At 40.1% G+C, this 26543-nt stretch overlaps 1 protein-coding gene across 2 annotated transcripts; it reads right to left on the bottom strand.

Moving 5' to 3' along the window:
- Positions 1–8: 8 nt before the first annotated feature.
- TM9SF2 (transmembrane 9 superfamily member 2) lies at positions 9–26372 on the bottom strand. Of its 2 annotated transcripts, none has more exons than XM_079972713.1 (17): positions 26085–26372; positions 20259–20326; positions 19407–19500; positions 15983–16110; positions 15390–15519; positions 14215–14339; positions 13401–13515; positions 11478–11557; positions 11271–11379; positions 9771–9903; positions 8610–8729; positions 7933–7990; positions 7186–7345; positions 6654–6805; positions 5997–6108; positions 4282–4453; positions 9–1308 (listed from the first exon to the last, which is right to left on the bottom strand). In XM_079972713.1, exons 1-17 carry the CDS (start codon positions 26211–26213, stop codon positions 1241–1243), a joined length of 1953 nt encoding a protein of 650 aa, XP_079828839.1. In that variant the 5' UTR covers positions 26214–26372; the 3' UTR covers positions 9–1240. The 2 variants fall into 2 exon arrangements, with proteins under 2 accessions (XP_079828839.1, XP_079828840.1); XM_079972714.1 differs by lacking the exon at positions 26085–26372 and adding an exon at positions 25672–25801.
- Positions 26373–26543: the final 171 nt, after the last annotated feature.

Below are 26543 nucleotides of genomic sequence, written 5' to 3' on the forward strand. Positions count from 1 at the left end.
TTCAAAAGTTATTAACAAAAGATACTTTTATTGGATTTTAATATTCAAGCATTAGTTTATGATCTTTAGAAAGAACGTATTAGAAAAAACATAGGTTCTTTTCTCCAATCAGAATGTCTGAGCCCAAAACATGCAGTTTAACTTGGTTGCAGATATGCTCTTGTGGGAGACATGCAGGCATTAACGTAAACTCAAACCAACTCAACATGATAAACATGTTTCCATTGCTTTTTTCCAAGGATGCATATGGGTTAATGTCAATTCCACATCTAGCAAATTGAACCATTCTATTAATACAAGACAAATGGCATTTCTGATTGTGTATGTCCAACCCCCCCCCCAATCCATTCTACATAATATGAATCATTAAAATCTGTTGTGAGCACACTTGACAGTGCGTCTTCCTTCTCTGTATGCAGATCTTCTCAACATATTATCCAGTCTCAATCTAGTTACGCTAGCGGATTAGAACTGACAGTGTAGTGCAGTTATGAACAGTTACATCTATATAGGGTAGAGCAGATTAACCCAAAAAAAAAAGTTAAACCAACCTAGAATTTAACAAATATAATCTACATATTTTTAAAACATATCAATATATCTGTATTTACAAAATTTCATGGGTTTATTTATAATATGTGATGATCCACTGAAAATGTTGATAGTAATTATTACAATTATGAATGGATAGATTCCCAAGACTCAAGAGGCACATGGTTCCAAAGGCCAACAACACTGGAACCTAATGAAGTCACAGAAAAAGTGAGGTGGATTTATGGCCATAACTCCAATATATAAAAAAAAAAAATCAGGAAAATAAAATAAAAAGCAACACACGAGTCAACTTTCCAAGTCATGATAGAAAGAAGTTATTTCAATGGGGCAGGGGGATAATTAACCCCACTCAACAAGCCTAGAAAACTGTATTTACACCCGTTATTTATTTAGAAGTATCATTAAAAATTCTGTAATGTACTCACTTCTAGCCAGTCATTTAGAATTTAAAAGTTCTACTATAAGCAACATTTACAAACGCATACAATATTTAACTTCAACCTTCAGTAAGAACACCCAAGTGAAAACAAATTGCAAAGTTATAATACAAATGTTTTGGGTGGGCAAAATGTATATTCAGTATCATTCACAAGGTACAGAAGTCAATACTTCAGATAAAGCTTAAATTCTTCTTCAGAAGCGTATCATTATATTAGGATGATGGCTCCTATATTTTACAGTTTCTTCAATCCACTTTTACAACGCTGTATATTTTGGTCACAAACCAGAAGCATGCGAAGAATCCAATTGTTCCTACAAAACAGAACGTGAATTTTAAATTGGCAAAATAAACATCAATGGATCTGTTACAGAAGGGGTCCTCAAACTATGGTACGTGGGCCAGATCCGGTGCACCAGGCTCCTCAATCTGGCCTGTAAGCGGGCGGCAAGGTCTTTGGGCGGGTGCTCCTATTGTTCCCATTCAGCGCCTCAAGCGGCGGCGACTCTGCCTCAAGCTCCTCCATGCACCCGCCCAAAGACCTCGCCGCCTGCTCAGTCAGTCCCCGCACACTGAGGTAAACCCGACACGGCGTAGGAAGGTGGGTGCATGGGGAGCAGTGCCAGCCTAGGGGCGGGGTGACAAAATGGCGGGCGGCACAGGCTCCACGCCATTAAGACACTGAAACAAGAAGCTTCTGTGCCTGAAAGAGAAGGTATTGTTTATTGCAAAATAGGGTTGTGTTGATGCAACACAGCTGTTTATGCAGGAAGCACAAGAATGCAAATGAGCAAAGGATCCACGTGGCCTGGAAAAAGTGCAAAAACCACATATACCAAGGATGAGTTTACATTTCTGTTAGATACTGTAACACAGGGGTCCTCAAACTTTTTAAACGGGGACCAGTTCACTGTCCCTCAGGCACTGTTGGGGGCCGGACTATAGTTCCCCAGAGTTATTGATCTTTTTTACAGAAGGCTGCCCTTTTATGGAAGGTTGCCTCTCAGGACAGGACCGGGTACCAGCGCTTGGAGCACATGGCGCCCGCAAAAAAAAGTCGCTAAAAAAACCAAGACGGGACACCAAGGCCCACGAAGGATCCCAGCGCTAAAGGAGCCAGCGCTAAAAAAAATAAAGACGTGTTGTGCATCAACACAACCCTATTTTGCAATACACAATACCTTCTCTTTCAGGGACAGAAACTTCTTGTTTCAATGTCTTAATGGGTAGCTGTAGAAGCTGGAATGTCCTGACTTATTTTTAAAAGGAAGTCTGTACCAGTCAGATTTTTATTTTTTTTAAATCTCCAGTTAACAACATTACCAGGAGATTAGTGTTAGTTAGCTCCCTCAATTAGCGTATATTTGAGTCTATATGTAGACTTAATTCAAGACACTGTACCTACTCACAAATTATGATGAAATAGCTTGACCAGTTCTGAGTGAAAGGACATTCCTCTTTATGTCTCCACACAGTGAGAAGGCACACTGTAAAGCCTCCTTCTATATGAATTAGTGGGACAGAATTAAGTCCCACTAAATTGAAGCAAGAACATTTCCAAGGTAATGTATGCAGGGTGGTGCAATGCAGCCTGAGTGTATTTTGTTATTTTGGTAAATATATACATAGTTTTGATGCTGAAAAGCACAACCAAACAGACCATTTGACTTCATAATTTTTGGCTGATTTAGAATCCAGGGTAGCTGAAGGATATTGGAGAATGGAACATTTGATACGTCTGTTCATGGCTGGGAAATAACCATGTGCTCCAATAAACCAACAGACTACTGCTTTTACAGCCCTTTGAATATTTATATTCCTGAGCAGTCAAAACCTGCTTGACAATGGCACATTGATTTTATGCACCTGATTATTCACAAAAAGTATGTACAAATAGACTTTTTTTAAAATGTCACTTGAAGTCTGTGTTTCATGTAACTGAGAATTAATGAGTGTGAATTTTTGCAACTTTAGATGACTGAAGATAGGTATTGTTCCTTTACATGTTGCAAAGCTTTTCTATGTTTATGCGTCAGGTTCTAATTCAAAGTTATGTATGTAATGTGTTTGTAGTGAAGAATGAAGATTTAGCAATGGTTCATTCATGATGGAAAAATGCAACAAGAACTGTGAATGATATCGTATTATTTTTTTCCATAGTAGCTAAGCCACTGATGTTTAACTGACTCATTTACTCCGATACAGTATTGTGGGCCCAGCTGTAAGTCAGATTTGTCACATAGCTCCCAGTATTTTGCCTGCTGTGTCTGATCAATGACCCGGAATGCAGTGTGAGAAGCAAGTGCCCCAAGCATGTGCTACACCGTCACAGCAGCAGGGCACCGTCAGAACCCTTCTTGAGGCTGACCATTTTTAACAGATGAGTAAGCAGCAATATAATAGTTTTGATGCAACAATTATGAGTTTCTCTTTTTAGCTTTTATATCATCTTGACACAGGAAGCTAGATGCCTTCGGGGCTTGTGTGTGTAATTCTGATCACTTGCTAGAATGATCTCATCCAAGCTTAATGAAATTTACTATGTACGTATCCCTTAATGCACAGCCTCTTTTTTCTTGTAAACAGCTACGTTTCGGGGGGGGGGAGGGAGAAGAATCCCAATGCACAGTTATCGGCATATAAAACTGGAAAACGCTACAAAAACTATTCCAGAAAGCAACAGTAACTTGTGCAAAAAAATTAAAAAAGTGTTTAAGATACTAAAATGGTATCCAATTAACTTCTTATATTTTATAGCCATCAAGGTTTTGACACCTTTTCTCTAAACCCTTACAAGTGGAGAAGAATGTTCTCCAAATAGTACAGCTCTCTCTGTATAAAACTTCTAACAGTCCTTAATAGGTAAACAAATGCAAGCATGCAACAATACAGATTAAAAAGTGGAAGGGTTTGTATTTTGCATTTTCAATCAAATTCTGAAATGGCCCCTAACTGTGTTTAGGAATTATACAGATGACTGCCAACGTTCAGCAGCCAGAGATACAGGTAGAAAGCAGGGGAGCAGGGAAATGAACATAAAGATGTCCTGACTACAGTTAAACATCCCACCTTTATGTCACGACAACTTGAGGTCCATGGTCCACATTAAAATAGACAGGCACACAAGTTTGTTTGTTTTTTAAACAAGCAACCATAGGGATGTCCGTCAAACATTAGTATGAAAAAAGTTTGCACATGGCTCTAGAACTCTTAAACTGTATTGTGTGAAGCACCCCAGGAGAACTCTAACATAAAGTCTCAGTACCAAAAAATATATTCATATTTACCTGTGAAAAGGAAGAAGATCAGTACCATTATCATAGTGTAACCAAAGTATAAAATGGTGCTTGCTGTACCCGTAATTTGAAGTTTGGAAAAGAAGTAGTGTACTGCGTATATTAGAAAATAAACAGCGGTAAAGCCACTGGTGAGAAATGAGCGCCACTGCCAGTGATAATCCTAGAACAAAGAGAGAAATGGTTGAAAAACCTGCTAAATACTTGTAGACCTTCTGGGCTACAATCAATCAACTTACGTGCATGAGAATATTTGCAAACCAAAGCAACATAGACTATATATTTCATATCTAATAATGATGACCTTTTATAAGGTTTTAATAATTTTCTAAGATGAGCTACTGGCAATTGATTGCGTAGAAAGAGACCATTTGCGAATCAATAACTTATTCAAATAAAATACTACAGGGATGCCTTTCTGAAGGGAGCAAACACATTCTAAGCTGACATTTGGAGGACCTGCATTTTGGAGCAGATACCACAAATGTTCTAGGACAGTGCACAGTGCCAGGCATGTAAAGGCGGGGGTAGAGGATTTCCACCCCCACCTTCCTATCTCTAACACTGCAGGTATGTACTGCAGTCCAAGTACAGATTCACTTGAAATGTAAAATGGGATTAACATTAAGAAAACCAATTGAAACCATGGAGCCTGTTTTTGGTCATATTCCACAGCTAGGTTCTTTTGGTGATCAGCAGCAAGGCTCCATTTACTGTATCTGTCAATCACACCATGGAAAGCTTTAGTGTCAGAGAGGACAAAGCTGTCTTTAAAAAGAAAAAAAGAAGAGGCACTTGACCCCAGCAGCTGATACGATTTTAAAGACAACCTGTTGGGAAATTGATGGAGATCATCACCTAATCGGGTTAAAACGATTCAAAATATCTGAAGGTACAAACATTTGATTTATTTAAAAAGATGCCTCATAGGATGTCTTCTCTAAACAGCCAGCAATGAAAATGGCAAGTGTAGGCAAGCAATAAATACAGATTAGAATGCACAACCCATCTTAAAAGGGCCATATATTTCACATTTCTTGGCCCCAGCAAGTTTTAGCAGTTATTACACGATCTATTATATTTGAGTCAATACACAAATCTGGAGTATACCCTATGCTGACCCTAAAACATGAAGTAAAAATTAAGGAACCTAAAAATAAGGTTGAGCAAAAAATGGGGGTGGATGATATGATGATGATGATGATTCCTATACAGTCGTACGTTGGATCCCAAACGTCTTGCAAGTTAAACGGTTTGGCTCCCGAATGCCGCAAACCTGGAAGTGAGTGTTTCGGTTTGCAAACGTTCTTTGGAACCCAAACGTCTGACGTGGCTGACCCAGCTTCTGATTGGCTGCAGGAGCTTCCTGCAGCCAACAGGCTTCCGAACATTTTGGAAGTCAAATGCACTTCCGGAACGAATTCTGTTCAACGTCCAAGGTACCACTGTATTTATATGGGTACCTACTCAAAGTGTTTTTTTTGGGGGGGGGGATTTTGGCCTTGCTCCGGGCACCATAATACCAAAGTCTGCCCCTGGTCCTCAATACAAACATAAGTGGACAGAGGCACTTTATGAAATCTCCCTCCACTGTTGTGTAAAAGGAATAGCAACTTAGGAGCCAAGTCATTGATTGAATCCTTTTTCCTAATAATTTAAATCCCCCCAAGACAGGACTGTTGCAAGAAAGAATTCTGTAGGCTTACCTCCGCACACAAGTGGAAATAGCAAAGTAGAATAGTAGCCTCAGAACACGTGATAACCAGAATAATGAACACCAGAAACAAGAAGCCAAACATGTAATACATCTGATGAGACCTAGAAAACAGAAGTTTAAGCATAACAAAAGTAGTCTTGGTGAAGTTTACCTGGCCATTCTAGCATACAAGTGGCAAATATTGTTGAACTCCAGCATCTGAAGACTGCTCAACCAAATCCATTAAGAGTTTATGGCATAAAACTACTCCCATGTTTAATTCATCTCACAGTTGCCCATGGACTTTAGGGCCATAGACAAAGATTCCCCACCAACGAACTGTCTCACCTAAGACTGGTAAGACCTTCTGTGACATAAGAACACTAAAACCAATGTCAGACAGAGGTGTCATGACACTCCAAGACCTGCATCAGGCAACTTTTGGTTGGATGGTTTCAAAAGCCTATGGCCAGACAACTACATACTTGCAAGCATAACACAGGCTTTATATGACATTAAAGCAGAACAGTCAAAAGCTTTGATAATGGAAGAAAGCAGAGAAAAGTGCAGAAAACAAATACAAGCTCTTTTTTTAAAAAAAAAACCAGCAAGTTGAAAAAGTACTTTAGAAGGCATCAAACATTTTTCAAGAAGCAGACTGGCTTACCATATGCTATTAAGAATGAAGAAAAGTTGTATGAAGATGCATCCGAAGGGCAGAATGCCTCCCATAATGATACCAGGTAATGGCTGCGTGTAAAATGACTGTTCAGGAATCTGACGAGGAATCTGATTAGTACGAACTGGATGTTCTATGGCCTTTAGAAGATATAAACAAGGGTGGGGAAGAGACTTTCTAAATAATCTAAATTATACTAAACACCACAAACAGAAGGAAGTACTTAGTCAAAAGAATTTACAATCCTATGGTTTTCTAGCACAATAAAGGAAATCCAAGCTAAATCTCATCTAACGAGATCTACCACATTCAGAATGGTTTTTTTTTGCTTTGAATCCTGTTGTTTGACCATGCTTTATATATACACAACTCAATCACTGAAGTCAGGCAAGACCCCAAAATCCACAGCCTTCTAAAGGACTTGACCCACCATTTGTTTTCAGGCAGTTCAAAAGGTACGAGATATGTGTGCAGAGAAGGTGAGTAAAACATGTTAAGATCAGAAAGACAAAGAACTTACATTCTTCTTGAAACCAAAGTAGGCCCCAATGAACGTCAGTGGTACAGATATGCAAAACCAGAGGGCTAGAACGGCAACCAAAGTACCAAATGGAATGGCTGCAGAGGAATGTTCTCCCCAGAGAATCAGATTCATGATGAAGAAATCGGCAAACACAATGCTAAGAGAGAAACGAGATTTAACAATTAACTCACACTTGATTAATTTCAATGTTATTGAAATCATATCACTATATGTCTAGCTTAACGTTGAGCCCAGGTGACATGTAGAAAATATCAGGCAAAGAGGTCAAGCAAGCCTTTCTTCCTTAATCTAACAGGACTGAGCTCCAGCAGGAGTTGACGTTTCAGTTAAATAGCTCCAAATATATGTCTGTCTTAGCTCCACTTCAGGGGATGACTGCTTGCTGCGATTAAGCAGAAAGATTTGACATAGGCATTGTATAGTATATGACACCACAGATGCAGCGTGGTCTGAGAAGCAGCCCAAGGAGTAAAATAAAGAATCAATGAAGAGAACCCCTGTCTTTTTAAAAAGTACTTCTGTCATGCTGGCACTGCTTAATCGACTTTTTTCATGTGGCAGAAGGAAACAAGGTTTACAAAAAAACCAAAAAAGGGCACAAACTGTGCATAGCTCTGACATGCAATGATGTTGCTGTGTTTTACTTATGTTGCTGAAGACTCACCGGTTTTAGCCAAGCTTCTCATATTCCTATTTTAATAGTAATCATAGGAATTAACTTACCCAGGGCAAAGGAAGGCTGTCAGCAGAACATTTGTCTTCCATTTTTCACCCCCAAATGCTGTATGAAAAGAAACCCAAACAGCACCAATTAAATGACAGGTACTGTACAAACATAATTCCCTATTTATTAGAACAGTTTAGACAGGCACTTGAACTTAAAGTTCAGTTTTGTTATTTGTTTTTTCATCTTTATTAAAACAAAATTTTGAAAAATTAGACTGATTCAACACACCGTACTGCATTATACTAAAAGTGAACACTGATTGAGAAGCTCAGTAAAAGCAGTTATAGGTTTAACTTTTGTTTTATCTCCCTTTCAAATACATATAGACCAAAGCAGACAAAAGCTGGATCAAACTTCATATGTCAAACAAAATGCAATTTCAAAAGCCACTGACAGTCTGATTTCCATAACAGTATGTCAGTTACCTCTTCCCCTGCAAGCAGATCCAAGTAAGAACAATTGACGTTAGAGTTAATACAATAAAAGAATATCCAACTTGAAAGTTTGCTAGCTTGAGAACAATCTAAACCTGCATGTAGTGTCTCTTCAGTCTTAAAACATTTTTCCATCTTGCCCAGAGGGCAAACAGGATCAGAGGGGAAATCACTGCTGTGATGATAATTTAGACTAATGAACTTAAGTGCTGTCACGTTAAATGAACTTTTGTACTTACATTTGTAGAATCTGGCAGCAACGTAACCTGCTGGGGTTCCAAGCAGCACCCACAGGACCACAGCACAGGTCATTAATGCCCCCCGATTTGCAGGTGACAAAAACCCAAGGCAAGCAAAAACTGAAAAAGGAAATACACAATATTTAGAGGCCTCTTAAAGATATGTGTGCTTCTCATGTAGACTACCTTATTCACATCTGTTGTGCACAGTGCCTAGGAGTGGTGGCACAATAGTATATTTCCCCCTTTTTTCCAGAGGTTTCAGATTTATTACTTTGTGAAATTCAATATATTTAGGATTTGTGCAGACGTAATGCTTCCTGATCTCATCATCTATCCACAGTTCAAGTAGCCTGAAGAATACTGCAAATCACCTCTGTGAACTTCCTGCTGGCTCCTACAACATCCATTTTCACTTTTGGAACCCACTACAATAGCACTATCTGTATACTGGCATAAAATGTGTTAAAATGTGTTAGGGAGGGGGGATTATTGGGTTGTTTTTATTTTTATCATGTGTTTTTGTGTTTTGATATTGTGATTTTATGTTGCAAACTGCCCTGAGACCTGTGGGTATACGGCAGCATTCAAATTTAATTTAATAACAACAACAACAACAACAATAATAGCAGTAGTAGTTACCAACCAGAATTACAACAACAACGACAACAACAATAGCAGTAGTAGTTACCAACCAGAATTCTTATTATTTTATTTTTACATTTAGATTCCATGTTTCCTACAAAGAGCTTAAGGTGGTATACGTGGTTTCCTCCACATTTTATTCTCATGTGATATGTATTAGGTCAAAACATGTGACTTGACTGATGGTCGGCCAAAGAGCTTCATGGCTGAGTGGGCATTTGCATGAACCCTAGTCTTCTGGGTCCTGATCAGTTCACCACTTTTTCTCTCAGCATCAAAGCAGTTTGAGAGTCAAATCTCCTATGTGTGTTTATGTATGTTTTGAGGACCTTATGAACATCCAGCACCAGCAAACATGCCTCAAACCAGGAAGGGTGAGGTAGATACATGCAAGGAAAGGACAAGGAGAGAACAAGCACATTGCGTGTTGTTGATCATCTAACCAAGGTTAGACAGAAGAGCTTTTAGAATTAAGGGGCACTGCTTCACCCATGTATCCCATTACTTTATACTTACATAGAGTAACAAAAGTCATAATTAAAATCTGTGTTCCAGAGCCCAGAAACACTGAGAGTAGCATTCCTTTTCTTGGAGGCCTAAATATGTCACCATGAACCAGTTTCCAACCAAATTCTTCCTGAGCATCTTCCTGAAAATTAATAAGCCAGTTGAGGGGTTTATACACACAATTATATATATATATATATCTAACTTCATCCCTCCAAATTTACAAACTCTGCGTATGGTTTAGATAAAATACTGAAATATCACACAACACCAAACATTCAAACTTTATAACTCGAAACCAACGAGTAACATACAAATGAGACCTCAGAACTTTGTTCTTTCAACCTTTTGGGACATAGTAAAGTTGGACACTTAGTGTGAAGGTTCTTGTTGGGGGTGTCTATGGTCTACGAGGCTCCTCCCCAGTTCTGTCCCTGGCCAAGCTGAAGCAAGAATGCCATGTGTCATGCAATCATTTGTAGACAAAGTCACTCCCCAACAGGAAGAAATCCAGTGTGTGCTGGGATGACAATCTGAAAATCTCACTAGTCTTGGCAGGGTAATTCAATGGGATACATCAGGCTTCCTCAACCTCGGCCCTCCAGATGTTTTGAGACTACAATTCCCATCATCCCTGACTACTGGTCCTGCTAGCTAGGGATCATGGGAGTTGCAGGGCAAAAACATTTGGAGGGCCAAGGTTGAGGAAGCCTGGGATACATCGTTCATCAAAAGAAGTAAGCAAAACCATGGTAATCACCCAGCTTCCCTTGGTCTGTTTGGGGTAACCTTTGCAGAGATTGCATCTGTACCCAGCATTACCTTATGGAAAACATATAAGATGGCTTTGTACGGACAAGGCTCGCAATTCAGATCCCCTGTGGGCTGCAGTTACTGCAACTAGGAAGGCCTCTTATTAGTTAACTGTCTCAATGGTAAATCCTTCAGGTATTCAAGATGCCTGTGATATCCAAGATTAATCATACTCAGACTAGATCTAATGAAACCAATGGTCTTGTTATTTATGCCCATTGAGTTCAATGGATCTACTCTTGAGTATGACGTAAAAAGCATCCCTACTAATATGTATTATTTTCACAGAACAGACTGTGTTCCACCTTTCCTTTTGACAATATTATACGCTACGATATCCTAACACAAAATTTTGTCAGTAACTATTGTTGCAAAAGGAGTATGTTTATATCAGTTAATACAGCTGCAAAATCAGCTGGGGTTTTTTTCTGTAAGCCACAATGAATGGTGTATTTATACTTGAAGGGTAGCATATCAACATTCTAATAAAATGAATATACATAAAAGCTATTTGGGCATAATACAGATAAAAAGTTAGGTTGCCAATATGTTTATCAGAACATGACTGAGGCAAAGACATTCACAACATTTCTAAACATGAATATTTAGAAGGCATCACAAAAAAATGTTGTATTAGAGACCTGAAAAATTTTAAACATTTCTTTTACAATTTGTTTGAAAAAAACTTATACTTACAGTAGAATCCATCTGATTATATCTTGCAATGTCTTTATGCAAAGTTCTTAGCATGATCATAGCAACCATCCCAGACAGGAAAAGGACAATCACAAGAGAATTCATAATGCTAAAAGGAAACATGATGGCCAGTTGTCAAACCATTATCTTTTTTACCAAAAAAGTGCTCCAATATGTTGAATTACAAAATGAAAACATTTCCCTTACCTAAACCATTGTATATGTGTGTGAGGCATGGATTCTAAAATGTAATCCCACCTGGAGGCCCACCTGATTTCATCATTTTTCTGAAGAGAAAATGGTTAATTATTAGATGTCATACAACTGAAAGAAAATTATAACAGACTTGCCAAGTTTTTATACTGGGAATGGCAACATAACTACACACACACACACACACACACACACACATATATCTCATAAATAATTCTTGGGGATCATGAACAACTTATTTTCTTCTGATCTTAGTTACATAGATACTAATGAGAATTTTATCACTATTTTCAGTGGAACTGAGAAATCACTAGGATTCCTGGCAACCAACATTAAGATTTTCGTCATAATATTCAATATTTATATAATACTTTCAAGCATTCAAAGAGGCTCACAATATGCTCATTATCTTGTTATAATACTTATAACAAGCCCTGTAAGTTAAATCAGTATTATGACCCATCACATTGCTGAGGAATGACAACTAAGGCTTTGAGTGCCTTACCTAAAAGTTTATCTAGTGAGTTCATGACAGACACAATATTTGAATTTTGGATTTCTAACTCACCATGCTACACCTCTCTCACATTTAAGATCAGATGTCAAGAATGTAAGCTAAAACAGTCTTTTTGAGAAAGGAATTGCTTCACTAAAATAGTATCAGACATGATAATGAACAAATAAAAGGTGACAAGCAGCTACCATTGCCTCTATACTTCTTGAAGGCTATATTCTGCATAGAGACTTCTCACTGAAGCTGCAGTCCTCTACATAGAATCAGAATTGTAAAGATGGAAGGGACCCTAAGGATCATCTAGTCCAACCCCCTGCAAAGCAGGAATATGCAACTGTCCTATACAGGATTTGAACCTGCAACCTTGGCATTATCAGCAGTGTGTTCTAACTATTTGAGCTATGTGCTTGCCTAGAAGTAAGTTTCACTGACCACAGTGGAACTCATTCTTGAGTAAACATGTATAGCATTAAGCTGTAAGGTAAAGGGACCCCTGACCATTAGGTCCAGTCATGACCGACTCTGGGGTTGCGGCGCTCATCTCACTTTATTGGCCGAGGGAGCTGGCGTACAGCTTCCGGGTCATGTGGCCAGCATGACTAAGCTGCTTCTGGTGAACCAGAGCAGCACACAGAAACGCCGTTTACCTTCCCGCTGGAGCGGTACCTATTTATCTACTTGCCCTTGACGTGCTTTCAAACTGCTAGGTTGGCAGGAGCAGGGACCGAGCAATGGGAGCTCACCCCATCGCGGGGATTCAAACCGCCGACCTTCTGATCAGCAAGTCCTAGGCTCTGTGGTTTAACCCACAGTGCCACCCGCGTCCCAAATACCATTTTAGTGTAGATCCAATATAGAGCAACCAGGGGCCTGCTCACCCAGTGGGACTTCTTCCTCTCCTACCACTATGGTTCCCTGGCACACTTGCAAAAGCTGCTCCGGAAGGCAAGCAGATTTCTGTCGCTCAGGCAAGTGGCCATCATTGGCTGTCTTCCTTTATCAGAATTCCAAAGAGTTTTAACTGAGTAACATCTATGACATTTTCTACAAAAGTTATTTCCCTCGTTAGCCTAGAATAACGCAATAAAAAAGTTTAGATGAATCTCCTTTCTTAAGACATTTACTAGGATTTCATTAGTATTTCATAATGCCACTTTTTAAAATTCACCTAAGACAGCTCCGTCAGTAGAGAACAAGACTCTTAATCTCAGCCCCGCGTTGGGAAAAAGATTCTTGCATGACAGGGAATTGGACAGGATGACCCTCGTGGCCCCTTCCAACTCTGCTATGAATTTCTAGTACAAGAATCACCAACAGAGTGTTATTTTAAAACCTCAGAAAGTACTTTCCAAATCATGCCCTCTCCAGGAAAAGAAATGGGAAAAGCCGACAAGCATACCAACCTCAAAAGTAACTGAATATGTGTAGGGAATTTTGACAATTCCAGAAGTAAGCTTGTTACTTAAATCCATAGGTGGTCCTGTGCAGTCTGGGCTGTCAGGATTAGTGTGCTTGTAACTGTTTAAAAAACCAAAGACAATAGATTTGAGTGCAAAATGCCGTCGTTCTGGCAACAGATTTTAAATAACAAAACTAGGATGAGTGTATTTGGTGGCCTGAAAGAGACTAGCTTTAAATCATAGCTTAAAGTGCACATTGCTCAAAGGTCCCAACAGTTCTCCTTCCACATTGCTTCATTTAACAAAACCAGAGACTGACTTGCTGTTATGTGTGAACCAGCACTCACGGTTTGGCTTTCCCCCCTAACAAACCATGTTGGCAAGGCAAGGTCTGTTCTTGACTTAACATTATGTTTTTTAGGAGAGAAACAAACCTCAAGTGCTGGTTTGCACATACTGGCATGGTATCTCTTCTACCAGGAATAAGCAGATGAGGAGTGACTTGTGAACTTTGGGGCAGCAAAGCCATAATTAAATTGTAACTACGGTGCAGTTTGTGTTATTTGTGAACTGGGCCTATATAAATGGGATCACAATGGTAGCAATGTTTACCAACTAGTATCGTATATACTTGTCCATTATTATTTTTCCTATTAAGAATGAAAAATCTTAAGTGTTCCCTCCCTCCCACTCCTATACCTTCCACTTAACGTGAAGTCCACTGTGAGGAGCATGTTAAATTCCCTTATATCTTTCAAAGCAAGTTATAACATTGCCAAGATGCCACGCAGATCTAGTAATAAAACTAAAGGCTCACCTTTTTGGTTCAAGTTTAGCAGCTACTAGTCTTGCGCTGGGAGCTTCATTTTCTACCATGTGGTAGGCTATTTTGATGTCCACATGGTTGAATATGTAGAAGGTGTCGTGTTCATGGAACTCAGACTACAGAAAAAAATATGTAGAAAAAACTTAATCAAATAGGTGGATGGAGCAGCGCACAACTGGCTTATAAAATAACTCCCCTTCATCATCATCATTGTTATTATTAAAATTTATATGCCGCTTCTTTCAACAAACCACAGATAAGATTAACCACATTTTATTTTGGTTTGAAAATCACAACAAGCTGCACTTCATCTAAAATGGAAGTAAAAGCTTCCAAACTCCTTTTATAGTTCCACAGAAGGGGGAACACATCAGTCCACTGTTTGCTTCCTGCATTCTCATACTATACATAAAAATGAGGTAACTGTGAAAAGCCATTTCATAAGATTCCATTTTTACACAGTCCAAACTTTAAAAATTGATCCCATTTCTCAGGTTTAAGAACTTAAGTCTCCTTGCAGTACAAGAAACAGCATTACAATTTACCATTAATGCTAATTTATGAACTAAGCTGACTTTTGTATACAGAATCATGGATGCAGGGAATATCCCAACAGCCGAATTTTCAGGAACAACAACAACTGGGAGCTGAAATCCAATTCCAAAGAATTATATTCTGTCTTTCAGAAACAAATTCTCCTCCACGCAGAGACTGCAAATTAGTTTGAAAATTCAAACTGGTTCACCAGAATCACTAACGGATAACATTACCTGTCATCCAATTTTTCTTTCATGCAACAATTCATTTCTATGTTCTTTTTATGCTGTTCTAACACCAACTGCTTTAATAAAAGGGGAAGGCATAAGGTGTGGAAATTAATGGTTTCATGGAGCAGACTCAGGATATGGGAGGAAGAAGTCAGGCTGAGAAGCACAATATTAAGCAGATTAGTTGCCTATTGTTATTAGAAACAGCCTTTGTCCATCTACGCCTCCTTCCTTCTACTCCTCCATGATAACTCAGTCATTGCAATGGTGTCAAAGCAGGCTCCTAAAAATAGCATACTTACACTGATAACAGCAATTTTTTTATTTTATTTTTTTGGGGGGGGGAATCAAGCAGCACAGTAATCTTGCACGCATTATTTAAAATTTATTTATACATACATTGATAACACAGGCATCTTTGGGATGTCCATCTTCTGTTAAGTAACAACCAATGGGAAATCCAGGATTGCAGAACCTTTGGTTATCTTCCACATCATAACACCAAGTTACTGGCATATTATCCACAATCCTATAAAATGAATAAGTAATACAGTATTTTCAGATGAAGCCTGTATCATTAAAGATGTACCACAGCTATAAATTTTGAGAAGAACTTTATCTGTCAAGGCAAAATATAGATTCACTAACAATGTTAGTAATAGTAATGTTTAGGTGATAGCTAATGGATACTGCTTGGGGAACAGATTCTCTGTTTCTCCTGAATGCGTCCCCAAATCAGCTCCAGATGATTCGCACTATCACCATTTGCTTCTATAGTTTTTAATGCACAAAAGGATATTGAATTGCTGTTCCAGTAGATCCATACTTTTATTTTTTAAACAGAAATAAGAAATTATAACTATGTTGTATTAAATGGAAGAAAACATTACATTTCTTTCCACGAATGTTCCGCATTTCTCATCATAAGCTACCATAATTCTATATTTTCTACTAAAAGTAAGCAATTGCTTAAAAGTTAAACATGAACCTACCAATGATGCTGATAGTTCAGTAGCATACTCTTTTTCAGAAAATCTAGTTTTTGCTTGTGATCTGGGTTTTTCAAATCATATTCTTTTGTACAAACATGCTTGCAAGTCTCTGTTTTCTTAAAGGTAAACTAAAAAAATGAGAAAGAATTTAGAAACAAATCTGCTTTTTACACATTGCTCACTCAAATTACTTAAAGATTTAATGGAAAAGTTCCCAAAAGAATAACAGCAGAACATCAAAATGCACACATGCACAGGTTCTCAAATTATTACATACAACAATTCAGTTAACTTACGTGATTTTACCACGTGCCTAATAGCAACTTTTTTCTCCACAACAGCAAACCCAAACTCTCAATCCAATTTTTATTTTGTTAAGAAGTCCAACTATACTGAAAACTATTTCAAACTATTCTCTCTTTTACCTTAAACCAAAGGGAATTTTGATCCAAGTCTTTTAACAACCTGAACTGCAAAAAATATTTCAGGTGGCTAATTCAGAAGGATTTAATAAATAAAAACTTACGGGTAGAATAGGCTAAACAACAGAATTTTCTACATGGCAGTAATACCATAAGCACATTTAAAATAATACCTGAGTGAATTTTTATACATACTGATCCTATACTAGGCTTCTCTGTCCTAAACTGCTTTAATAGACTGCCTAATATGGTTGCGACGGGACGTAGGTGGCGCTGTGGGTTAAAGCACAGGGCCTAGGACTTGCCAATCAGAAGGTCAGCGATTCAAATCCCTGCAACAGGGTGAGCTCCCGTTTCTCAGTCCCTGCTCCTGCCAACCTAGCAGTTCGAAAGCACGTCAAAGTGCAAGTAGATAAATAGGTACCGCTCCGGCGGGAAGGTAAACGGCGTTTCCGTGCGCTGCTCTAGTTTGCCAGAAGCGGCTTAGTCATGCTGGCCACATGACCCGGAAGCTGTACACCAGCTCCCTCAGCCGATAAAGCGAGATGAGTCCACGACTGGACCTAATGGTCAGGGGTCCCTTTACCTTTTTAATATGGTTGCATGATGTAACTGAAAACTATATAGTAAGATGAGGGTACAAAGAAGCAAGACCCATCTTAGTTTAGATTCTAGCAATACTGTAGCTGCAAACAAAACATTACATTTGGTGAAAATGAACGAATGTGTGTTGGGGCAAATGAAAAATATAGGATACCAAGGTGAGATGTTCCCAGTTTGTTTGGGTTTTTTTTTTTAAAAAAAAAACCACATTCCTAATTTCATCAACTGGCAGCCAACATGTCCACAATTCCAATGCAGCACAACTGTTTCTAAGCTAGGAATATATTATCCAGGCAAGCCCTTTTCTTCTATAGCTTGGGGCCCTTCCCTTGAATAGCCTAGGAACAGACTAAGGCTGTGTGCTTCTAGGGAGGTCTGGCCAGACATAGGGCATGCCCATGAGGAGCATAGCTAGACATGTTTCTAAGATGGCTAAGCTGACCAAGCTTCTGAAGCCCAACCAGATGGTAGGCGGGGGCTGGGGGAGCAAGCGTCACTCTTGTCAGCACTGCCAGAGCTATGCAACTGGACTCACCAGCCCAGATATTATTTTGCATAATGCAACACCTGCGATATTGCCCAGTCTCAAATCTTCCATTTAGTGGGAGATTGAGAGGGTGGTTGCTGAACAACTCCAAGCACGCCTGGAGGATGCAAACCATTTGGATCCCTTCCAATCAGGATCTAGACCTCATCATGGGACTGAAACTGCCTTGGTTGCACTGGTCGATGATCTCTGGCGGGCTAGGGACAAAGGTGAAAGCTGTTTCCTAGTTCTGCTGGATCTATCAGCGGTCTATGATACCGTCAACCATGACATCCTTCTGGATCGTCTAGAGGAGCTGGGAGCACTATTATACAGTGGTTCCGCTCCTTCCTTCTGGGCCGTGTCCAGAAAGTGGTGTTGGGGGATGAGTGTTCAGACCCCTGGGCTCTCACTTGTGGGGGGCCTTGGGGTTCCATCTTCTCCCCCATGTCTTTTAATATCCATATGAAGCTGCTCGGAGAGATCATCGGGGGTTTGGGCTGAGTATTCATCAGCATGCAGAAGACACCCAGCTCTACCTCTCTTTTAAATCAGAATTGGTAAAGGTCCTGTGTGAGTGTCTGGAAGCAGTTGGAGGATGGATGGTGGCCAACAGACTGAGGCTGAATCCTGACAAGACAGAAGTGCTGTTTTGGGGGGACAGGGGGCAGGCGGGTGTAAGGGACTCCCTGGTCCTGAATGGGACAACTGTGCCCCTGAAGGAGCAGGTGTGCAGCCTGGGAGTCATTTTAGACTCACAGTTATCCATGGAGGCACAGGTCAGTTCTGTGTCCAGGGGAGGTATCTAGCAGCTCCATCTGGTACGCAGGCTGAGACCCTACCTACCCGCAGACTGTCTCACCAGAGTGGTGCATGCTCTAGTTATCTCCCGCTTGGACTACTGCAATGCGCTCTATGTGGGGCTACCTTTGAAGGTGGCCTGGAAACTACAACTAATCCAGAATGCAGTAGCTAGACTGGTGACTGGGAGTGACCGCCAAGACCACATAACACCAGTCCTGAAAGACCTACACTGGCTCCCAATACGTTTCCGAGCTCAATTCAAAGTGTTGGTGTTGACCTTTAAAGCCCTAAACGGCCTTGGCCCTGTATACCTGAAGGAGTGTCTCCACTCCCATCATTCAGCCCGGACACTGAGGTCCAGCACAGAGGACCTTCTGGCGGTTCCCTCACTGTGAGAAGTAAGGTTACAGGGAACCAGGCAGAGGGCCTTCTCAGTAGTGGCACCTGCCCTGTGGAACGCCCTCCCATCAGATGTCGAAGAAATAAACAACTGACTTTTAGAAGACATCTGAAGGCAGCCCTGTTTATGGAAGATTTTAATGTTTGATGTTTTATCATGTTTTTAGTGTTCTGTTGGGAGCCGCCCAGAGTGGCTGGGGAAACCCAGCCAGATGAGTGTGGTATTATTATTATTATTATTATTATTATTATTATTAATCATAAGTCAAGCAGTGTGGGGCTGGTGCTCCTGTCCGAGCTGAAGCAGGCTGTCTCCTTGTTGCCAGGCAAACTGTCCAGTATCAGCAGCAATGGGCCTGTGCAGCAGGACTCAACAATACCCACAATGTAATGCTGATGTTGCAGGAAGTGCAGTGTGGGAAAATCTAATTTACCCACTTAGGGCTCGGACCCCTGTGGAGAAAAGGTAAAGCAGGGGGAGCAACACCAGTGAGTCCACTCCTGATCCTAATATTTCCTCAAGAATGTCATGTGCTAGGGCAGGCTTAACCAAAAGCCTAATAAAGTTTTAAAAACCTTCAGTCCATTTGTACAAATCAAAACATGCCAACAACTGGGATTCACTGCTTAGATTCTGCAAATTCTTTGATTTTTAAAACAATTAAAATACCTTATATGGTGAGGGCTCAATCCGTTCTCCAAACAACACCTGGCCAAGATTTTCAGATGGACGTTTCCCTTCAGAAGCTTCGCAAAAATCAAACCTAAAATCAAATTCAGCAAAACTTGAAGTCTGTCTTATATTCTATATCTAAAATGCATACCTATATAAAATTCAGGACAATTTAATGAATTTCACAGGAAACTCTTGAATCTTATTTAAGTTGCCTTATTTGAACACACTTCCCTGTAGACAATCATGTTCACTAAGTTGACTTTCAACCAAGTGTGCTTATGTCTGCATCACTGAGCAATATATTTGAGATAATGCTCCACACAAATTATTTGCTTGTTACAACTCCCTTCATTCCTGATCATTGGCCGTGCTTTCTGCAACAGATGAAAGTTGGAGTTCAAGAGTACTGGTCTATATTAAGCACCCCCAAAGTAATATCTAATTAAGTTATTTGTGCATGCCATTTAAAGATGATTGACTAAAAACTTTCATTCTTTACAGGGATCCAAAAATGTTAGATTGGCTTAGTAGTGCAAATTGCAAAATTTGGGATTCTACGTTTTGAAACTTCTATAGCCAGCAAAAACCATTAGTTCAAAATTTTTCCCAAGTTTTTTGTTTAAAATATATAATATATAATTGAATGGAAAAACCAACTTCTAAAACAGAGCAAGAGAATCCTATCCTCTTGGCAAATATCAGGAGCAGGATTTAGCAAGCTAAACCTTGGTAAAAAGCAACTAAACCAAAGATCAAGTAACACTGACACTGCAGCTTGGACAATCATAACCTTGTCTACAAAATCTATCCTATCCTAAATCAAAGAATAATATTTCATATACTTACGCAGTATATTCATATGGAAGGACTGATTCCACAGAGTCTAGTCTATTCACAAATAGCTCTATCACAGGCTGCAAAAACACAACGAGACATTATTTATAAATTTAACAACATGTATACACGTCATTGTAATAAAACCCTATATTCTTTTTGTTAACCGCTTATCAGTAAATAACAGGTAAGAACAAGTGTTTTGGAATGTTAGTACTGTAGTGTTATACTGTATTAAGATATATACTTAATGTATCAGTCATCAAAGCTATACACACTGCAATTATAGAGTATTTTGACCATTATTTTAAATGTGTATGCTCTGCCCTTCCTTACAAAAGATGAATTACATTATGCAATTAGCATTATGTAATCAAGCTTGCCTGTGTGACTTCTACAAGTAGCTATAAAGAATAGTTGTTTTGATTTAAAACCACTGTATATCAGGTCTCTGCATAGCTGCCATCTGCATAGTTGCTCAATCAAACAATAAAAGTAGTAAAAAAGAATTGAGATAGGACAGATTTAATAAACAGAAGACTACATGCATCTAAACTACTTAAAGTGACAGAAAGTCAATGAGGGAAACAGAGTATTTATGAATTTTTTAATTAAAAGAGTTTGTAATACAAATACACTGTAGGAAAACTATATCGGAAATGAAAATGGCAAATAGTGCAAAACAGTCTTCCCAATAGAAAAAATGATGTAAGTTACACTTACAATCCTGACTTGGGGCCAGGAGGAGCAGAGAGGTTGATCAGCCACCATACCCCAGGTCCTGATGGCACATGCCAGGGCAAAAAGTGGTGGTAGAGGGCAGGTCTTCCTTCCACTTTGCTATACCAGCTCTAGGCTAAAGCTTCCATTGAAAACTTGCCTTTTCAAAAGGTGAAAGGATGCCAATAGCATATGTATTAGGAAAGTGTGGCAATTTAAAGTTTTATTCAGGAAACTAAACATGCCAAATCAGCTTATTCTCTAGGACACCAACCTTTCAAGGCAAACTGCCCTAATTTGTGTAGAAAGGTTTTCCCATTCAAAATTTTCTGGGAAACCCACATCACGGACCTCCACAAAACTTAGAAAAATAGCATGAAGCCAATGCCTCTCTCCACCAAACTGCATCCAGTGTTGTGTTTTCCCAGAGGAAATGAATTAGAATTTTTTTCCAGGTTTGAAACAGATTATTTTTAGAGGATACTCTCTTTTGGATTACTACCTTGTTTTATCTCATTTGGCAGAGGAATATTTTAAGACACTCAGGGCTGAACTTTATACAGCTTTTGTTGACTTAGTCCAACATGATGAATGAATTTTATTATTTCAGTCACAGACCAGTTCCAGCCCACATACAATATCAAGGAAGTCATAAAACACGATAGGGATACATTTGATCCAACATGATCATTTATGGAAAAAACTGGAGGAGTCTTCAGCGGACAAAAGTCTATTATTTCTGATTAGGGGTTTTACTGGGAGACATCCTCACAACCCAGCTATAGTAGAAGAGGTCAGCTCTCAAAATATTGTTGCATCAAGGGAGGAGAGTTAGATATGTACTTTGGCTCCCTTTCTGCTTGATCTATCCTCGTATGATTCAAGTTCAATTCACTTGAGATGCATGCCCTCAAATTGGAAAGCACGTCCATTAGTATATTACTGTAAGCAGATGGTGCTGTATTGTTATCTTTAACAAAAAGTTTTAGAAGGGCTTTAAGGCCATTTTCTTCATAGAGAAACAGTGAAAAGATGGTTGTGATAGAACTAAGATCTTGCTGTTGTTGGTTTTCTAGAAGGGGATTGATTTCTAAGTGGTATATGGATGACTATTTGTTGGAGTAATTGAGAGCCTTTTGGTACCTGGTGTTCTTTTTTGTTTTGTTTTCCATTGCTATGGAAGACCCACATAAAGCAATGGAATCTCTTACCTCTCAGACTTTTGTTTCTAAGGGTGGACAGTTTGTTCCAGCCATCTTCCAGGTCTATAGCAGAGCTTTCCAAACTTTTCATGTTGGTGACAAACTTTTTAGACATGCATCATTTCATGACACAGTAATTCAGTTTTACAAAGAAACTAGAGGTTAAACTAACCCCTTTCCAGCCCCGGGAGGAGCGCAGGGAGTGTTTGCATGACACACCTATACACTGCAGTTGACACGCTAAGGTGCCGCAACACACAGTTTGGAAAGCTGAGACCTGCGGGTATAGGGCAGGTTTGATAGTCTGAGATTCTTTCATGAGCTTCTGGGGTGGTATCTGCATTAAATACATCTTTTGGGTTTTTTTGTGGATATCCCCACTACTTTTCATTAGGAAGCTAAGGTGTGCATAGAATTAAGGAGCTGAAGGCCTTTTCTGTCAAACTTGTTCCCCAATATATTTGGGTTTGGATAACTGGAAATGTTATTAGATATAAAAGTATTTTCAGCCCTCTTAACCTTCCTAAAGCTCAAAGAGGTTTTATGCTGGTGTGCTGCAATTCTCTGTCAGGAGCATTAATGGAAAGTAGATTTAACTGAACTTGATTAGAAGAAAAAGTACACCATTGCAATAAGGGTTGTCAGAAATTTATTTGTCATGTTCTGTTTCACTGCAAACACAACAGAGCTAGGAAGCATCTGATCCTCCCATATTTAAAGCATCAATCTGGTACTGATGTCAAAATTCCATATGAAGGGAAAAGGTGAGTATGTTATAAGAACTGTAGCCCTTTTTAAAGTTTGGTGATCAAGATAAGGGTTCAGATGATCTCAGAGTTAGTTTGAAATGGATGTAAAGCACTATATCTTTTTCAATTATATTACATTATGTATGTAAATATCCATGATGTTTGGGGTCTGGTACTCCAGTTGTATTTTACAATGGTATATGACTTTATGAATAAATCTGATCTGCAACAAAACTATTTTTTTTTTGGCAGTTGTCCTGTTGTTATTATTCTTATTTCATGGTGTACTTATGAAATAGAACATTTTCTGTGAAAAATAAAGCAGTGGAACATCCCCCAGATGTTTTATACTTGTAAATCACTTTGGCAATTAAGCAGCATATAACAACAACAACGACAACAACATACAGTATTTAAGTGCACTTGCAACATTCATTCGCTTTGCTACTCTTACATCTCTTTCCCCACAACTTCTGCTGTTTTATACTTCTTCTTCTTCTTAATTGAATTTATACACTTTATACTCTTTGCTAACTCTGCCCAATATGCAGCAAAGGTTTCAGGAATCTTAACTTGATTTCCAAACACAAAGTGATCCATTGGAAGGAAAAGACATACAAATGCAAAGAACGTGGTATGGCCTTTAGCCAATAGACCAGGTTGAAAAGGCATCATCAGACACATGGAGAACATCTTTTCTCCTGATAACAATGTGGTAGCACCTTTACATGCCTAGGTTCACTGCAGTGCCTTCAATGTATCCATACTGGAGAGAAACCCTATTCTTGCCCATACTGTAGTCTGCCCTTCACAGAATCAGGAACTTTAAGGAGGCATGAATGTGTTAATCAAGTTGTCCAAACATAGTATTCATCACATTGAGATTATTGTTGTTTTAACTTTCTACAAACATTAAAAACTTCTGCATAACACTCCATATGCACAGACTATGGCATGCTCAATGCATGCATCACAATGAGATGGTAAAATCCTCAGGTGATAAATGGAGTGCTCCGCTTTAGGTTACAGGTGGCAATATTGTTTTCCCCTTGCCGAAGAAGCAGCCCCTTGCTGTTGTTTAACTCTTCCAAGCTCTATGTACACTGAAGGTGTTGCATGTAATTATAAATAGGCTATCACCAGTTTAAACCACCAGTTTAAACATACAGTAAGTATAATTTCTAATCTAAAGTCTGTGAAGCTGCATGAAATTTAAGGGCAGCTTAAACTGCAAGGAGCATTAATACCATGAACTTATTTATCATCATCACCATCTTACTTACAAGCATGTTTACTCCTCTTTAGCCAAAAGTATTCCAAGAGGAGCTTACAAAAATCAGTATAAGACTGAGGAGCAGGTACTACATAAGAGACATGTCACATAAGGAAAGAGGGATGGGTAAGGAAGAGGGAAAATGCAAGCCCATGTTTCAGCTCCAAAGTTATGATTCCTAAACACATGAATGCAGCAAAAGTGGTAATCATACTCCATTGCCAAATATTATTATTTCAACTTCAGGCATGTCCTTCATCAATTTATGACTCCAGAGAAGGAGAAGGGAAAATAACGGTACTTCAGGATGGAGAGAAGAGGAGCTAATCTTGGGGATATGCAATCTCTTTAGGCAACTCATTAATAAAATAAAATATTCCTCTAAGAGACCCCGAGTCACTAGAACATAAGAAGTTACCTAACACTGGCCTACCCAATCACGTACCCCTACACAACTATTCAACGAAACATGGCTTCCTTACAAAGCAGCACTAACAGTAAAAAAGAAAGGAAGAAAAGGAGGGGTCTGAAGGAAACCCAAAGAGAAGAGAAGACAAGTTAGGCCGCTGCCAATCCTACCACAGAAGTGCAAGGAAGTGCATTTTACACATACATACAGAGAGAGAGAGAGAGAGAGAGAGAGAGAGAGAGAGAGAAGAGAGATTGGATGGCCACATGTCCTGTATGATCTAGCTGAGATTCCTGTATAGTAGGAAGTTGAACTAAAAGACCTTTGGGGACCATTCCAACTCTACAATTCCCCAGAGGTACCTGCAGAGCATTCTTGAGAGTGGGATGGCTCCTCCCATCTGATGGGGCAGGCAAGGTTCATGAAGATCCTCCTTGTGGGAAAGGCCATCCTGCTCTCCCTGGACAGCCCCAGACAGTTGGGATTTCTGCTTTCTCAGCTACATAGAGCTCAGCTTTAGAGCCTTATTTTAGTTTCGTTTCTCCAACTTCAACTTCCAAGCGCCCATCGTAGGAGCTGCTACATCCTAACATAAAGGTCTAAGGCAATGAGCAAGCCGCAGCGGGCCACTAAGCCTGACCAGCTTGTTGGCACTTACACATGCCTGGGCGCAGACCCCTACAAGTGTCCCTATTTTTTAGGGACAGTCCCGGATTTACTGTCCTGGTTTCTTATTTGATCCTGGAATGTCACACTTTTCTATGGACATCCGTATTTTCCTGGGAGAAATGTTGGGCAGGTATGGAATAGGATGTCCCTATTTTCCTGGAAAAAAATGTTGGAGGGTATGGAATAAGATGTCCCTATTTTCCTGGGATAATTATTGGAGGATATGGAATAGGATGCCCCTATTTTCCTGGGAGAAATGTTGGAGGATATGGAATAGGATTCCCTACATGCTGGCCACATGACCCAGAAGCTGTACGCTAGCTCCCTCGGCCAATAAAGCGAGATGAGCGCCGCAACCCCAGAGTCGGTCACAACTGGACCTAATGGTCAGGGGTCCCTTTACCTTTCTTTCCCTGGGAGACATGTTGGTAGGATATGAAATAGGATGTCCCTATTTTCATCGGACAAATGTTGTAGGGTACACGGGCACTGACAAAAGCAGAGATTAAAAGATGCAGTTCAGGGCATTCTGGAAGACTTCCTGCCTGCCAGCCAATCCACTCCTCCATCCCAAACGCAAGAAAGCCTAAGCAGACAGGAAACACTTTCGATCTGAAGGGGGGGGGGTTCCTGTCAATGCACAGCTTGTATATATGTATGCATGGGGGGGGCTATTATGACATGACATGACACGACACCCCCCCCCCACTAACCGACATTACTCGTACTCTGACACACACACACACACACACCCCTCCGGCATTTGAGGCCTCGCTCTCCGGACTCAACCGCCCTTCCCAACCCGCCCCTACGGACCTTGCAGTCGGATTTGTCCGGGTCGTCGCAGAAGTTGACGGGCGCCAGGCCGGGCAGGTAGAAGGCCGGGCCGGAGGGCGAATTAGCCACCAGGAGCGCGACGGCCAACAGCAGCTGCGCGCCAGTCATGGCGAAGGGAAGGCGGGTGGGGTGTAGGAGGGCGGGGAGCGGGTGAGGGAGACAGAGAGAACGGATACGGGGGGGGGGCGGTTTTTTTTTTTTTTAAGGGAAGAGGGTACCCTCCCCCGCGCCCAAGCACGAAACCCAGCCGAGCCTCCTCAGCGGCTACTTCCGGCTTCCTCAGACACGTCAGCTCGCGCACACGGAACTGCGAGGCACGAAGTTCGTGCGTGCGCGCGAGCGAGCGAGCGGCCGAATCGCTTCCGCCCTCTTTCTCGCCCTTCTGTCCCGGTTGCCATAGAAACGGAATCGCTTCCGCCCTCTTTCTCGCCCTTCTGT

This window comes from Podarcis cretensis (genome assembly GCF_951804945.1).
Source record: "Podarcis cretensis genome assembly, chromosome: 4".
Lineage (NCBI taxonomy): Eukaryota > Metazoa > Chordata > Lepidosauria > Squamata > Lacertidae > Podarcis > Podarcis cretensis.